Below are 15,920 nucleotides of genomic sequence, written 5' to 3'. Positions count from 1 at the left end.
TCAATGTTATTAGTACATCCATCTAATAATATTTTGCATGAATTTATCCTTCAAAATGATGTTTACATAAACATTTACATATTCAAATAGCTACAATAACCTATAGTTAATCATAATTGTTTGATTTAATAACATCAGTAATGGGAAGGCTTATCTTTGTCAGTGATTTCTTTTTATGTTTTGAAGAGAATCTGATTGGTTGAATGGTCTAGACAGAACACCAATGGCAATATTTGTTTTAATGTTGATTTAAAAAAAAAAAAAAAGTAAGCAGGAGGCTTTAATATAGGGGAACACAGGATGTATAACATTCGTAACTTTCTTGAGGACACAAATAATATTGATAACTAGATATAATTTTTTAGGTCATTTTTTGTAAACTATTTAACTATTTTGAAGTCATTGTCTACAATACCAAATTTGGAAATGAGAGGACAATATTTCTTCAGTTTGTATCTTCATTATAGTTAATAGATGTTAATAAATTTCTATGTTATATTTTACAGAGAGAAATAAAATTATGTGGAGATGATATTTCAGTTTTTAAATCTATATTAAAATCTATATTAAATCTATATAAGCTTAATATTATTACACTGAAATATCTCATTAAGAATCAGAATGAACTCTATTTATTGAGAGAAATTCATGTTTATCTGAGAAATGGTGAGGATTTATGTAACCTTCAGTCTTTGGGAATGAACAGAAGAGATAAGAGAGATGTCTATATTGATATGTGTACTGAATGATCTCTATCCTATATCTATATAGGAATTAGAAATTATGTCTCATCAATAATATAGTTATACATGTTTCACTGGTGTTTCTTCACTGGAATCTTTTGATGTGGGATTATCATTGTTTTTATAAATATTTTGATCTGGAATTTAGAAACAAAATAGGACTATACAGTATTAAAAATAGGACCTGTTTGTATATATTTGCAAACAAAGGGAAAAAAAGACATTCAGATAAATATATTTAGAAGTATGTGAACAGAAAGAAAATCAACATTTCTTGAAAATTATTGTAAAATATATCAATATTAATTCCCAAATTTCTTTCAAACACCCTATTTGAGCATATAATATTTTCTATGAATAATTGCTATTAAATCTCTATATCTGAAATGATATAATAACAAAAATATTACTGATTTACTTACTAACCTGATATTTCTGGTATTTTTTCATAATGTTTCATGTTTCCCCAAGTATAAAAACAATACGGACGTTAAACGATGATGATGATATTACTCAAACTAAATTACAAATTAGTTGACGTTAAAGTTTACATTTGAGATGAGATCAAAGTAAAACATGATCAATATAGTTATTTACCTGAAACTCCTGGTATTTCTTCGTAATGTTTCAGGTCTCCTTGTCTACCACTTCTCTTGGATGACATTGTATCTGATGTATAGTTACAAACCATAGTAGCATTATCTTCCACAGCATCATCACTTGATGTCACCACAACAGGTTGACAGTATTTCTGTTGACAAACAAACGATAAAGAAATGTGAGAAGACACCAAACAATGGAAGTTACAATCAACATGGAAAGAGAACAATTTAATATTGGAATGTATTATTGAAGTTAAAACATTTCAAAGAGATTTCATTGTTCACTTTTACAGAGAGAAAATGTAATGTTTCCACTTACTGGGGTAGGTTTTGGTAAAGTTCTCGACTGAACTGAAGATTCATATTTGTTCTGTAGCTGACCTTCTGCATAACATTCACTCTTGGATCTCTCAGAATAGATATTCCGCTTCACCATCTCTTCTGCATTCCTCGACATAGCAACAGAAGTGTTAGTTTGGTACAACAATTGTTTCATCTCTGCTCTACCTTGGTAGGCTGTATTCTTTGTGGCAGCAGCTGTGTTATCTCTGTGTTTAATACATTTCATAATACACAGTGTTATAGAAACAACAATAGCCACTGATATTATTACTGCTGATGATACAATGATAATAACCCATGTCATATGGACCCGACCTGAAGATTGTAAAGGTCCACTCTTTGACATTGGTGATGTCTCGTTACTAACAGCCAACACCAAAGTCACACTAGTTGTTGACGACTGAACTGGACTACCACTGTCCTTCACAACAAACACCAGCTCATAACTTCCAGCATCATTTAGATAAACTTGTCTGGAGAAGGATAAAGCACCACTGTGTGAGTTCATACTAAACAACTGTTTATCATTTCCTTGTATGATTGCATATCTGAGGAAAGCATTGTTTCCACTGTCCCCATCAGAGGCTCTCAAAACTGTGATGTCACTCTTACTCTGCGGATGGTACTGCACATTTAGCGTGTAAGGGTCACTACTAGGATATGTAAAATACGGAGCATTGTCATTTTGATCTAGAATCTCAACAACAACATTCGCTGTGTCATTCAGAGATGGGCTTCCATTGTCTTTGACAAAAACCTCAAACTTATACACATCTTGTTTCTCTCTGTCCAATGACATGGTCGCTGAAATGAAGCCATAACTGGTGATGAGAAATGGGAGATTGGATTTTTCTTTACGCAGCAGAGAATATGTGAGTTGTCCAGCAGATCCAAGATCAGGGTCAGTGGCATTGACAAAACCAATAGGGAAGTCTTTATCTTTGTTTTCGTAGGTGAGGAATTGGAATGTATCTTTGGTGAACTGTGGTTGTACATCGTTGATGTCAGTCACTTGGATAGAGAGGCTTTTAACACTTTTAAGAGGAGGTAATCCTTTATCTTGACAGGAGACAGGAATGTTATAGTGTCCTTGTGTTTCTCTGTCCACTGGTTTGTTTAGAATGATTTTATATTCTTTAGACCCCATTGACTGTAGTTTGAATGTATCATGTTTGATATCACAGCTGACCTCTCCATTTTGTCCCACATCATTGTCAGTGACCATCACATAAGCAATGAAACTACCAACTTTGATGTTTTCAGAGATGGTACCTGTGTTATAATTGAGTGCAGAGACATAATCTATATCCATAGAGGGAGGATTATTGTGTTGGTTGATGACATTTACCAAAACAGTTGCAATGGAACTGAGTGGAGGGCTGCCTCCATCCCTGGCCTCTACAAACAATTCATAGGTTTTCTTTTTCCCCAAACTTGTATATTTATTTAATAAAATGTTTCCATTGGTTTCATTTAACTGAAAATAGCTTTTTGTTACATCTGATGTTTTTGGACTGAAATGGAAAGAAATTTTACTATTTTCACCAGAATCAGCATCTGTTACAGACAAAACAATGATGGGTTTGGATTTATGATGTGTACTTTGTATGGATACATTATACAGAGGTTTTGAAAATACTGGTGGGTTGTCATTCAAATCTGTTACAGAGATATTTATATTCAAAATACCTTGTTTTGCTGGTGACCCTCCATCTTTAGCTATCACCTGTAATAAATATGTATCTTTGACTTCTCTGTCCAATGTTTCTTTTAAAACTATTTTAAGAGAAGAAATACCATCAGCTCTTTTAGACACTGATAGAGAGAATGGTTCTCCATTCTTTGATTTTAATTTATATTGTATTAAGGAATTTTGAAATCCAACATCTTTGTCCATAGCATTGGGTATTGATCTGTCAGAACCTTTGCGATCATGTTCACCAAACTGTATATTCACATTCTTTATAGGAAACTCTGGTTCGTGGTCATTGATGTCTTCTATTACAATTTTGACTTTTAATATTTTTGTGAAACTATCCATTTTCTTAATAATAACTTTCACAGTTCTAGAACATTCTTTGTTGAATGTGCAGAGATCTTCTGCATCCAGTGTCTGAGCAGTGTACAGTTTACCTGTTTTGGTGATGTTAAATAACTGTGCCACCTTTCGTTTGAATTGACTGAATGTTATCAAATGTTGGTCAGATGGTTTAACATTGTCTAAAAGTTTAGAATCGGCAGCAATGTCTGCTACATACGTTCCTGGACTTCTCTCTTCTTCCACATGGTAGGTAAGGTCTATGGTCAGGACACAGTGGACCAGTGACAATACAATGGACAATGACAGGAGCATGTTGAATTGTTGGTCCAAGGTGAAGATTTCCAGATATGCAGATGATTGAGTCTGAAAAAAGAAATACAACTTTAATATTTTCATTACTTGGGCTGATATGATTCAGAATTGCACAATAATAATAGATTTGAATGGAGAAAAAGAAAAACAATTGCTAACATTCTGAATTTAGTATCCAAAAGCAGAAATGCGATCATATATTCAAAAGAAATACATGCTACACCACTAAAGAAATTGAGTAATTACATATGAGGATATGTATTTAATCTGGTTATTGTAAAATATACTAAGTTACTAGCTGAAAAAATAGTTCTGTATCTAATTTATCAGTTTGTATATTGTCAAAATCGTACAACATGTAATCAGATTGTATATGATCCATGAGGATGACAGATCACATAGGATCTAACTGCATATTATTTGATTTTGATGACACAGAAGCATGTCTTTCAACTATGACTTCTATTATCTTTTTTTCTTCTTAACATAGTTTACGAATAACAAATTAAAAAATTTAAAAACTGTCAACTTAAATGATTTGGTGTGCTTGTATATTCTGTTCAACAGTTGTCTAAAAATATTGATCTGAACAGATTACCTTTTATGACAGGATGGGTCAAAATGATGTAGGCAATCTTTGATAAATTACATCTTGTTCATCAATCAATTTATTTCCATACATGCAACTTTAATGTTTAGTTCTTTTTCACTGTCTTCCATTCAGAGTCACAATGCACAACCAACATGGAATTTACTTCTTTCTCACCAACTCAGGCCATCAACATTTATTACCCAGCACTCATAATCATACAGCATTACACATATTTTGTATAATCTCTTTGTTGTCAGTCTGTAGTGAGACATGTCAGCACTATTTTGTTGTGGTGACATAACACAGTCGTGCTACACCCGAACCATTCAATCACTGCTGGCCATGGAAGGATACACGTGACCAAGTGGTGAAATGCGAGTTTCGAAAGGCAAAAATCAGTTCCTGAGAAGACATAGAGATCTAAACACATCAGTTGTTTGTCCTGACAACAAAACATTGCTGAATTAATGCCGATCAGAAAACAGCATTCATACAACTATGGGATCTCTACCCTTGCCTCACAACCACTAGAGAAACTCATTGGAAATTTAGATTTGCAGCCAAATACCAGATCTTAAATATCTTGATGTTTATTAAGAAATTAACTCATGTCTCACTACATGAGACCCAGGAAGACATGGGATGAAGTGGTGAGGACCGATCTCAGGATGTTGGGCCCTATGAAGGAGATGACAATGGACTGAGATGTCTGGTGATAGGAGGTTCTTAACCCTTTTGTTCCCGTATTTCCATTGAGATGCTCTCTGTTTCTTTCAATTACTTTCAAATATAACAAACAATTTAGTAAAATAACCTAGTTATCATTCAGCTAATGTTAGGAACATAAATTGTGACTAAGGTTTAGTGGAAGATTTTAATTCAAAACTTATGAAAACAAGATATTTGTACAACAGAGCCAGAGCTGGTTTTGGTAATGAAAGGGTTAAGAAAACTTACCCACATCAGCAAAACTGCGTTCTAGAAGCACAATATGTTCCAACCACATGTAATAAAACTTTCCACACACCCTACCCCTTCATACACTAGGCTTATCTCTCACTCTCCAATCCTGTCCTCATGGCTCTGCTCCCTGTATCATTGCTATCCCACTGTCCCCTACCCCATCTATATACCCAGGTTTTCACCAGCCACTGCACTACTCTTGGCCCTTATGCTTCTTTGGTAATACCCTGCTACTTATATTATGACCTCTATACCTTGAAGGTACTTGCCACCACCTGCCTCTCTCTCTTCCTTTACCCATTTATATTCTGATCCTTGTTTCCTTGTGAGTATGTGCCAGCACTTCACCACCGTCTCTCTCCTGCTCTCTCTCTCTTGTGCTCTTGCTGTCCCCCATACTCTCTCTCCCTTTTTGTCTTGCTCTTCCCTCAGGCTGGATAGCCAGGTATCTCCTCCACAGCAGCACACCTGTTTCTTTCCTCATTCCTGATCACTCTCTCTCTCTCTCTCTCTGGCTGGGTAACCATGTACCTCCTCTACAACAAGACACTTTTGTTTCTGACTCTTTGTCTCTCCATCACACTGGAACCTTTCATCAACAATGTTTCGGCTGATATACCCTCCAGCCTTCATCAGGTGTCTTGGGGGAAATTTCAAACCTGGTTTCTCATTACTAAGGTACTTTTCGATGTTATTATTATTATTATATCTTGGGGTTAGTAGCCTGCGCTCTTAATCACTACACCATATGCCCGTGGCAATTATGGAGTGAATTTTAGGGTTTACTTATCTAATATTTTCCTATCATTCCTTAATACCGGTTCCCATATGCTGCTCATATCAGCACTTGGTCTGCTTAGGAGGTTGCTGTGTCCTAGCATATGTGCTGCTTCTTTTAGTTTTCGTATTTCCCACTGGTGTTCTCTGTCTATTCTTTTAACTTCATCCCACAGGGAATTTGTTCATAAAAATAGTCACACAACAATTTCTTTCAGATATTAGCAGTTATAATTGCTAGCAGGACAAATTTACAGAAAATGTATGTTATAAAGAAAGTTCATATTAACCTGTTTTTATTTTATTGACTTTTATGGGATTTGTAAAGAAACGTAATTAAATGTAACAACACATCGTATTTGGCCTTTCCCCATTTCTGATGTCTATCACTTAATAATGATTAATAAGATATATATCACCAACAAACCACCTGCAAGTCATAGGTAACTGGTCAATGCTTTATATATGATTCAAGAAAATTGCAATACTGCTGGGGTTAACCTAATTTTTGGCTTACTTAGGGTAGATGAAATAAATGATGTTTTAATACGTACATAAAAAGAAACTAATTCATACGGATTTGTTGAAAATCTTAATCCCCATATCCAAAATAGCATACAATGAAATCAAAATGTTTCGGATACAAACATGAGATAATGTAAGTACAAATCAACGAAACAACATCTCTGACAATCTGGAAACGTCTGGATACATGAACATTAGAAATCTTTTTCACAACTGACCGATAGAACAACAACACATCCAAACACTCATAGACACACCAAGAACAGTTTATTCGGTTTTGTACTGAACTTATATAACTTGTCCAGAAAATATGGGAAAAGTTATGGTTGCAATAAATAAAAATTTAAAACAAAACAAACACCAGGTGGCCCCAAAATATTAGTCAATATTGAATAGAACATTAAAAAAAAAAGACTGCTTGATATAATCTAATCACAATACATTTAGGCAAGGTATAATATCATATCATAAAATCTTGACATATTTATAAACACATGCATGGATAAGTGAAAATATGTGTCATACGTAAAGGATGAAGATCATGATAAATTTCCTTTCAAAACGTACTTCACAGATGTTATGAAATTATCAGATACTTTTAACAAAAGTTAAAAAATTTATTTCTAATTGAGTATGAAAATATTTTTTAATTATTACAACTCAAAACAGAGCTGGTACTTAACAGAAGGATATGAAATTCTTTTCCCACATTCTGTCATTTCTATTCACTTTCTGATAGCTATGAAACATCAGCCATTATCCTTAGCCCAAGATTGTAACAAACCTTTGCCTCATAATTGCTTACAATCTACCATGCTATAAACAGGTTTAAAGATATTGTAGCATCATTCTGCACATTTTGTATCATACAAGTTAAGATACCTTCTGTATAGCATCGACTATATACTTACAATATTATATCTTCCTTACAACAAAAGCAGCCCAACATTATAATATTACATTATAGACTTTTTGTTACTGATCAATATATAAATCAAATATTACAAAGACATGAATAATGCTGTTTCTATGGAATAAATGCAAAATACTAAAAATTTTAACCAATAATATTCAATTAATTTTTTTAAAAAAAGCCATATGAACATTATTGAAAAATTATAAATGAATTATTGTTCAATCTCTTTGTTCTATTCTTTGTATTCAATATGTCCAAATAGATTTAATACTAAGGAGTAATTATATCAAACGAGATTATAAAAAGATTAAATAGAAACTTACCTTTTTAATAATTATATCATTGGTTATTCAGTGAGAAAGAGAAAGATGTATTGTTGTAGAAAGATCCATTGTAAGTGCTGCTGTAATGGTGTGACAATGGCTGTTATGGTGATGGAGTAGTGTAGCACGTCAGGCAGAGAGTCTGCTGCTAGGAGAGGGTTGCATGTGTCACTGAAGTTGTATGTTTTGTGGGAGTATGTCCATCTAATAATAGTCTGCATGTATTTATCCTTAAAGATGGTGTCTGTTTGCTATTGTCAATGACTATTTTCATACACGTACAGATATAGATACATTTTTATATAACTGCAATAGTCAATTGCTCAACATAATTATTTGGTTTAATAACATTAATAACGGGACTGCTTCTCTTTTTTAGTAATTTCTTTCTGTGCTAATGAGAATCTGATTAGCTGCATGAGCTAAACAGAAGACCAATGAAGATGTTCTGTATAATATTGATTTCTTAAGAATGCACAAGCCTCAGATTTTGTGGTGAGGAGGGGCACAGTTGATTATAGCAAACCCTGTATTTTACTGGTATTTTATTTTTTTTAACTCTGTAAAGACTGAATGGCAAAGTTGACACTGACAGAACTCAATGCAAAATGTAGAGAAATGTAACTAAATACAGAAGAACATTTCATTTTGTTGGTTGACTACTTTTAAAATTGATATCTTTATTAGTAGCCTGAATGCTTCATATTATAGTAAAAGTGAAAAAAAAAATAATGTGTGGCATTTGTAGAGTTCCAGAAAGCATTAGTAACATTTAGAATTAGATATATATTTGGACCTATCTCTCAAAAATCAGAATATGGTAGCAGAAATATTTTCTCTAATGTGTGTGTGTGTGTGGTGTGTGTGTGCGCATTTTTCAATATAAATTCATTTTCCAATAAGGGAATAATATTTTTGTAGCTAATCTTGTAACACTCAGTCTTCCTATGTATACACAATACGGTGTAGCAAAAATAAAGTTGAGATGGTGGTTGTGTACTAAGCACTATGTTTTCCAGTCACAAAGGGGAAAATAGTTGCTGTTTTGCTAATATTATTATTATACATGTTTCACTGGTGTTTCTTCACTGGAATCTTTTGATGTAGAATTATCATTGTTTTTATAAATATTTTGATCTGAGAAACAGAAAATAAATAAATAAAATTTACAAAATCATGGAAGTGAACATCAATTTCTACGATATTAACCCCACCCTTGCCATCAGAACAGTATATATCAAAAGGTCCATCTCTGGAAAGAGGCATTTTGTCAGATATATGAAATCAGAGAGATAACATTTTGTCAAATTCTTTCAAACATTATAAAAGGGAAGATACAAACATATTGCTCGAACAAATAACTACAAAGTGTTCTTGAAATAACAAGGGGATACATTTATGTATATACATAAACTAATAACCAAATATTGGACAGTATTATAGACTTTTAAATTTAGTTGTCAATAAATATTTACATTTCAGACAATTTCGGAGCAAAATATAGCAAATACATTTACTAACCTGACACTCCTGGTATTTCTTCGTAATGTTTCAAGTCTCCTTGTCTACCACTTCTCTTGGATGACATTGTATCTGATGTATAGTTACAAACCATAGTAGCATTATCTTCCACAGCATCATCACTTGATGTCACCACAACAGGTTGACAGTATTTCTGTTGACAAACAAACGATAAAGAAATGTGAGAAGACACCAAACAATGGAAGTTACAATCAACATGGAAAGAGAACAATTTAATATTGGAATGTATTATTGAAGTTAAAACATATTCAAAGAGATTTCATTGTTCACTTTTACAGAGAGAAAATATTAATGTTTCCACTTACTGGGGTAGGTTTTGGTAAAGTTCTCGACTGAACTGAAGATTCATATTTGTTCTGTAGCTGACCTTCTGCATAACATTCACTCTTGGATCTCTCAGAATAGATATTCCGCTTCACCATCTCTTCTGCATTCCTCGACATAGCAACAGAAGTGTTAGTCTGGTACAACAATTGTTTCATCTCTGCTCTACCTTGGTAGGCTGTATTCTTTGTGGCAGCAGCTGTGTTATCTCTGTGTTTAATACATTTCATAATACACAGCGTTATAGAAACAACAATAGCCACTGATATTATTACTGCTGATGATACAATGATAATAACCCATGTCATATGGACCCGGCCTGAAGATTGTAAAGGTCCACTCTTTGACATTGGTGATGTCTCGTTACTAACAGCCAAAACCAAAGTGACACTAGTTGTTGACGACTGAACTGGACTACCACTGTCCTTCACAACAAACACCAGCTCATAACTTCCAGCATCATTTAGATAAACTTGTCTGGAGAAGGATAAAGCACCACTGTGTGAGTTCATACTAAACAACTGTTTAGCATTTCCTTGTATGATTGCATATCTGAGGAAAGCATTGTTTCCACTGTCCCCATCAGAGGCTCTCAAAACTGTGATGTCACTCTTACTCTGCGGATGGTACTGCACATTTAGCGTGTAAGGGTCACTACTAGGATATGTAAAATACGGAGCATTGTCATTTTGATCTAGAATCTCAACAACAACATTCGCTGTGTCATTCAGAGATGGGCTTCCATTGTCTTTGACAAAAACCTCAAACTTATACACATCTTGTTTCTCTCTGTCCAATGACATGGTCGCTGAAATGAAGCCATAACTGGTGATGAGAAATGGGAGATTGGATTTTTCTTTACGCAGCAGAGAATATGTGAGTTGTCCAGCAGATCCAAGATCAGGGTCAGTGGCATTGACAAAACCAATAGGGAAGTCTTTATCTTTGTTTTCGTAGGTGAGGAATTGGAATGTATCTTTGGTAAACTGTGGTTGTACATCGTTGATGTCAGTCACTTGGATAGAGAGGCTTTTAACACTTTTAAGAGGAGGTAATCCTTTATCTTGACAGGAGACAGGAATGTTATAGTGTCCTTGTGTTTCTCTGTCCACTGGTTTGTTTAGAATGATTTTATATTCCTTGGATCCCATTGACTGTAGTTTGAATGTATCATGTTTGATATCACAGCTGACCTCTCCATTTTGTCCCACATCATTGTCAGTGACCATCACATAAGCAATGAAACTACCGACTTTGATGTTTTCAGAGATGGTAGCTGTGTTGTGATTCTGTGTAGAAACATAATCTATGTCAATAGAAGGAGGATTGTTGTGTTGGTTGATGACATTCACAAGAACAGTTGCTATGGAACTGAGAGGAGGAATACCTCCATCTCTGGCCTCTATAAACAATTCATAAGTTTTCTTTTTCCCTAATTTTGAATATTCCCTTAATAAAATGCTTCCACTGGTTTCATTTAACTGAAAATAGCTTTTTGTTACATCTGATGTCTTTGGACTGAAATGGAAAGTAACTTTACCATTTTCACCAGAATCAGCATCACTCACAGATAAAACAATGATGGGTTTAGATTTGTGATGTGTACTTTGTATAGACATATTGTATAGAGGTTTAGAAAATACAGGTGGGTTGTCATTAACATCTGTTATGGAAATATTTATGTTTAAAATTCCTTGTTTTGCTGGTGACCCTCCATCTTTAGCTATGACCTGTAATAAATATGTATCTTTGATTTCTCTGTCTAATGATTCTTTTAAAACTATTTTAAGAGAAGAAATACCATCTGCTCTTTTAGACACTGACAGAGAGAATAGTTCTCCATTCTTTGATTTTAATTTATATTGTATTAATGAGTTTTGAAATCCTACATCCTTGTCTATGGCATTTGGTAACGATCTTTTTGAACCTTTTGAAATATCCTCTGCAAGCTGCATATTGATTTTAATCTTAGGAAATTTTGGTTCATGGTCATTGATGTCTTCTATAACAATTTTGATTTTTAATATTTTTGAAACACTGGTTCCTTTATTGACAACAACCTTCATAGTTCTGGAACATTCTTTGTTGAATGTGCAGAGATCTTCTGCATCCAGTGTCTGAGCAGTGTACAGTTTACCTGTTTTGGTGATGTTAAATAACTGTGCCACCTTTCGTTTGAATTGACTGAATGTTATCAAATGTTGGTCAGATGGTTTAACATTGTCTAAGAGTTTAGAATCGGCAGCAATGTCTGCTACATAGGTTCCTGGACTTCTCTCTTCTTCCACGTGGTAGGTAAGGTCTATGGTCAGGACACAGTGGACCAGCGACAATGCAATAGACAACGACAGTAACATGTTGTGTTGGAACCAGATAAAGGTGTTCAGGAGAGTTGAAGAATAAACCTAAAACAGAAATATACTTTCTTAAATTCTTATTATCAGACAAGTAAATATATTTACAGATTTGGAAAGGAAAACTGCACCAGGCCAGCACTCTAAAATATAATAATATCTGAATTACTAAGTTGGTATTAGGTAACTTTATTGAAGAATTAGTAATACTCATGACCTTCCCATAATATAAAAAATCTCTTATTCATAAAACTACAAGAATGTTGTTCAATAAAATGTCTAGCTAATATTGAAATTTGATATGTGAAACACAATTACTTTTCTTGTACACTCCCTAAATTTATATACTGAAACACCAAACAATAGTTAAAGAAATCCCTCAGGTTTGGTCAAGAAAAAATATAGCTAATGAAATCTCTCTGACTCAGTCAAAAGTTTTCCCACAGTTCACCCCTAAAATGAAATATACAATGAACTTGACAAATTTATATTTCTTTCTATATTCATTAATCTGATATGTGTATTCTCTAGGGACACGTCTACTGGAATCATTCTGCTTTCCATCACACATCAGGGGTCATCTTCTTTGAAAATTTCTGTGTTAGCAAAGTTGTGGCTCTTGACAGAGGCAAGAGACTTAGACATGGGAACTCATTGGAAAAAGAGCCCATGCAAGGGCTGCACTCATTTATGACAACTTGCATTGGAGGATGTGAACCTCAGGGTAAGGTTTTCTCTTTGTAAGAAAGAAAGAATCTTATGTTTTCTCCTATGCATATATATAAAAAGAACTGCTGTATGTATAACTGAGTCACCACATCTCTCAATGTTCTGGTACATTAAAATAACTCCTATAATTACGAGTGTGAAGTTTTGTTCTGAAACTAAACGTGTTATCGGTGATTATATTTAAAAGATAAAGAAGTAATTAATGTATAATTAAAACCAGGTCTAAATAGAAGTAATAATCATGAAAATAAAATCACAATAAAAGCCCATATCTAAAGAAATGAATTCAGAAATAAACTATAAAATTTAATATAGTTTCATGTAATTAAAAGTCTGCTTGCAATAGTTTTCTTAAACATAAGTGTTTATCCTTGTTTCTCAGAAATAGCCAACTAATAAAGATTAGAAAATGACATGTATTGACTAATATTGAAGATTAAAGATCGTATGAGAAAAAATAGCTAATGTGTTATAGATTAAGTAAATTTTGATGACTACAGATTATAAAAAGTGGCAGTTTATGCAAATTATATAAAAACATATTTATACATAGAACATTATAATTTAAATAGAAACGTTACAATGGGTCATAGAATACAATAATAATAAAAAAGCACCAAGTCCTTCCGTAATAACTAAGCAAAATTAGAAATTTCCAACTCATCAGACATGCCTTACAGTGATGAAAATCCTCCTAAAGACAGATTGCTTTCAATATGATCTATTAAATTTGTATTGAAAATACACTTGATCGTTAACTTCTGTAAAATATTGGGTTTTAAATGTTCACATACTGTAACAGAATTTCATCATTGGAAATATTTGACAAAAAATATATATAACTGAAATTTTAGACAGAAATTACACAAATAATTAAATCACACACATACAAAAAAATTAAGTTTAAAAACATTAAAAATTACTATGATTTAGACATAAATATATTTAAAGGAAACATACAAAGATATTGCCAGCATTCTGCCTTTTCTACACTAAACTAGTCCTTGTCTTTTCTACAACAAGCCACCATTTCTATTCACTAATTTCCTTTGCTATTGACCATTATTCCACATTAAAAATCTGTAACACAATGTTACTGCATCAATGCTATGAATCCACAAATTATAAAACAGATTTAAAAAGACTATAGTATATTTCTTCATATTCTATATCAAACAACTTTTTGTAACTTTCCATAAATACAGACACAAAATTTCATCTTCTGAACAAAAACACTGCTACACTACGTTATACAGACAGCTGCCTACTGTTATTAATCTGTTCATGCATCAAATATTCTACAGCCATGGATGTTAGTGTTTCAACAGAATAAAGTTGAAATATGAAATACTTTTATCAACGTCATCCAATTAATTATGGCATAAAAAAATATGAACAACACTACCATAAAATATGAGTGTATTATATTAATTCTTTTATTCTCTTGTCAACATCAAATATGTTAGAACAATATTGTTTCAAGTTCAGTGAGATTTATTGCATCAAATGAGATTTATAAAAGAGATTAAAGAGAAACTTACCTTTTTGATAATTATATCATTGGTTATTCAGTGAGAAAGAGAAAGATGTATTGTTGTAGAAAGATCCATTGTAAGTGCTGCTGTAATGGTGTGACAATGGCTGTTATGGTGATGGAGTAGTGTAGCACGTCAGGCAGAGAGTCTGCTGCTAGGAGAGGGTTGCATGTGTCACTGAAGTTGTATGTTTTCTGAGTGTATGTCCATCTAATAATATTCTGTGCATGTATTTATCCTCAAAGATGATGTTTGTTTACTGTTATTCACACACACACACACATCTATATTCAAATAGCTTCAATATTCTATAGTTAAACATAACTGCTTGGTTTAATGGCACCAGTAGTGTGAATGTTTCTCTTTGTTAGTGATTTTATTCTATATTTCAGTGGGAATCTGATTGGCTGAATGACTTAAGCAGAAGACCAATGGCAATCTTCTCTTTGATATTGATTTGGTTAACTAAAACAGATTAGAAATTATTTAATCATTGAAGAAAGTGAGATAGTGTGATGTTGATCCATTTCCATGTGGATTACTGGCATTAATAAACAGTTTTTATGCTGAAATATATTACTCCTAGAAATTCAGTGTTAGTAATTCTAAATTTGTGTTTACATGAATGTTTCAATATGAAAACTTCTACTTTGTCACGAGAATATATAAGATTGAGATTTGTAATTTAGTAGAAATATTGTTCATTGTTAGGTTTTTATGAAATAAAGAATTATTATCGATTAAACATTATAATTTCATTTCAAGAAACAGCCACATACTAATGATTTGTATATTAAATCACAGATTCTGAGGTAGTAAAAATGAGAAAGATTATTTTGAAGCCAGGTCCCTAACTGGTACTTACATTGAGAATGAAAGCAAAAACGGTTTTGATTAGACTGATTTCAGAATGTAAAGGGTTGCATCTAAAAACTGCAGGGTTTTATGTCCTAGCAACCAGTAGATTCTGCAAATCCTCTACCTTAATAAGGATTTCTAAATTCAGCACAAAACTTCAGAATTTTGGTATAGAGTATAGTCAATTACATCAATCCCAATATTAGAATGGTACATAAACATCAGAAGGAAGGAATCTAAAGTTGATGTAGTCAGGATTTGAACTCAGATTGTAAGGGGATGTAACTAAATACATATAAACACTACTCAGAAGCATTTTGCCAATCCTTTCATCATCATCCTCATTATCATCATCCTCATTATATGTCTGTTTTCCGTGCTGGCATGAGTGGATAGTTTGACATGATCCAGCAAGCTGTAGGGCTATGCTGAGCTTCAGCAT

The 15,920-nt window shown here is 33.1% G+C and overlaps 2 protein-coding genes across 2 annotated transcripts in view; both read right to left on the bottom strand.

The window, feature by feature from the left end:
- The window catches only part of LOC115218954, an 89,112-nt gene extending 85,021 nt beyond the window's left edge, over window positions 1-4,091 (bottom strand). Inside the window, exon 1 of the mRNA XM_036509391.1 lies at window positions 3,193-4,091. Coding sequence (XP_036365284.1) covers window positions 3,193-4,040 — 848 coding nt within the window. The 5' untranslated portion in view covers window positions 4,041-4,091. The remainder of the gene's footprint in view (window positions 1-3,192) is intronic.
- Window positions 4,092-9,058: 4,967 nt separating this feature from the next.
- On the bottom strand, window positions 9,059-15,327 carry LOC118766081 (protocadherin beta-2-like). The gene is made up of 4 exons (XM_036509297.1): window positions 14,627-15,327; window positions 9,984-12,407; window positions 9,658-9,811; window positions 9,059-9,273 (listed from the first exon to the last, which is right to left on the bottom strand). The coding sequence occupies exons 2-4, from the start codon at window positions 12,357-12,359 to the stop codon at window positions 9,197-9,199; spliced, it is 2,607 nt and encodes an 868-aa protein (XP_036365190.1). The 5' UTR covers window positions 12,360-12,407; window positions 14,627-15,327; the 3' UTR covers window positions 9,059-9,196.
- Between the last annotated feature and the right edge of the window lie 593 nt (window positions 15,328-15,920).

This window comes from Octopus sinensis, linkage group LG14 (genome assembly GCF_006345805.1).
Source record: "Octopus sinensis linkage group LG14, ASM634580v1, whole genome shotgun sequence".
Taxonomy (NCBI): domain Eukaryota; kingdom Metazoa; phylum Mollusca; class Cephalopoda; order Octopoda; family Octopodidae; genus Octopus; species Octopus sinensis.
The sequence above is the reverse complement of the archived record's forward strand: the minus strand, read 5'-3'. Positions and strand labels throughout refer to the sequence as shown.

What these genes read in the sequence shown, in the direction of transcription:
- LOC118766081 (XM_036509297.1), bottom strand. Translation starts at nt 12,359, where the DNA reads ATGTTACTGTCGTTGTCTATTGCATTGTCGCTGGTCCACTGTGTCCTG. An exon ending in CTTTACCAAAACCTACCCCA is followed by an intron (nt 9,812 to 9,983) that starts GTAAGTGGAAAC and finishes GTTTGTCAACAG; the next exon opens with AAATACTGTCAACCTGTTGT. An exon ending in AGAAATACCAGGAGTGTCAG is followed by an intron (nt 9,274 to 9,657) that starts GTTAGTAAATGT and finishes TCTGTTTCTCAG; the next exon opens with ATCAAAATATTTATAAAAAC.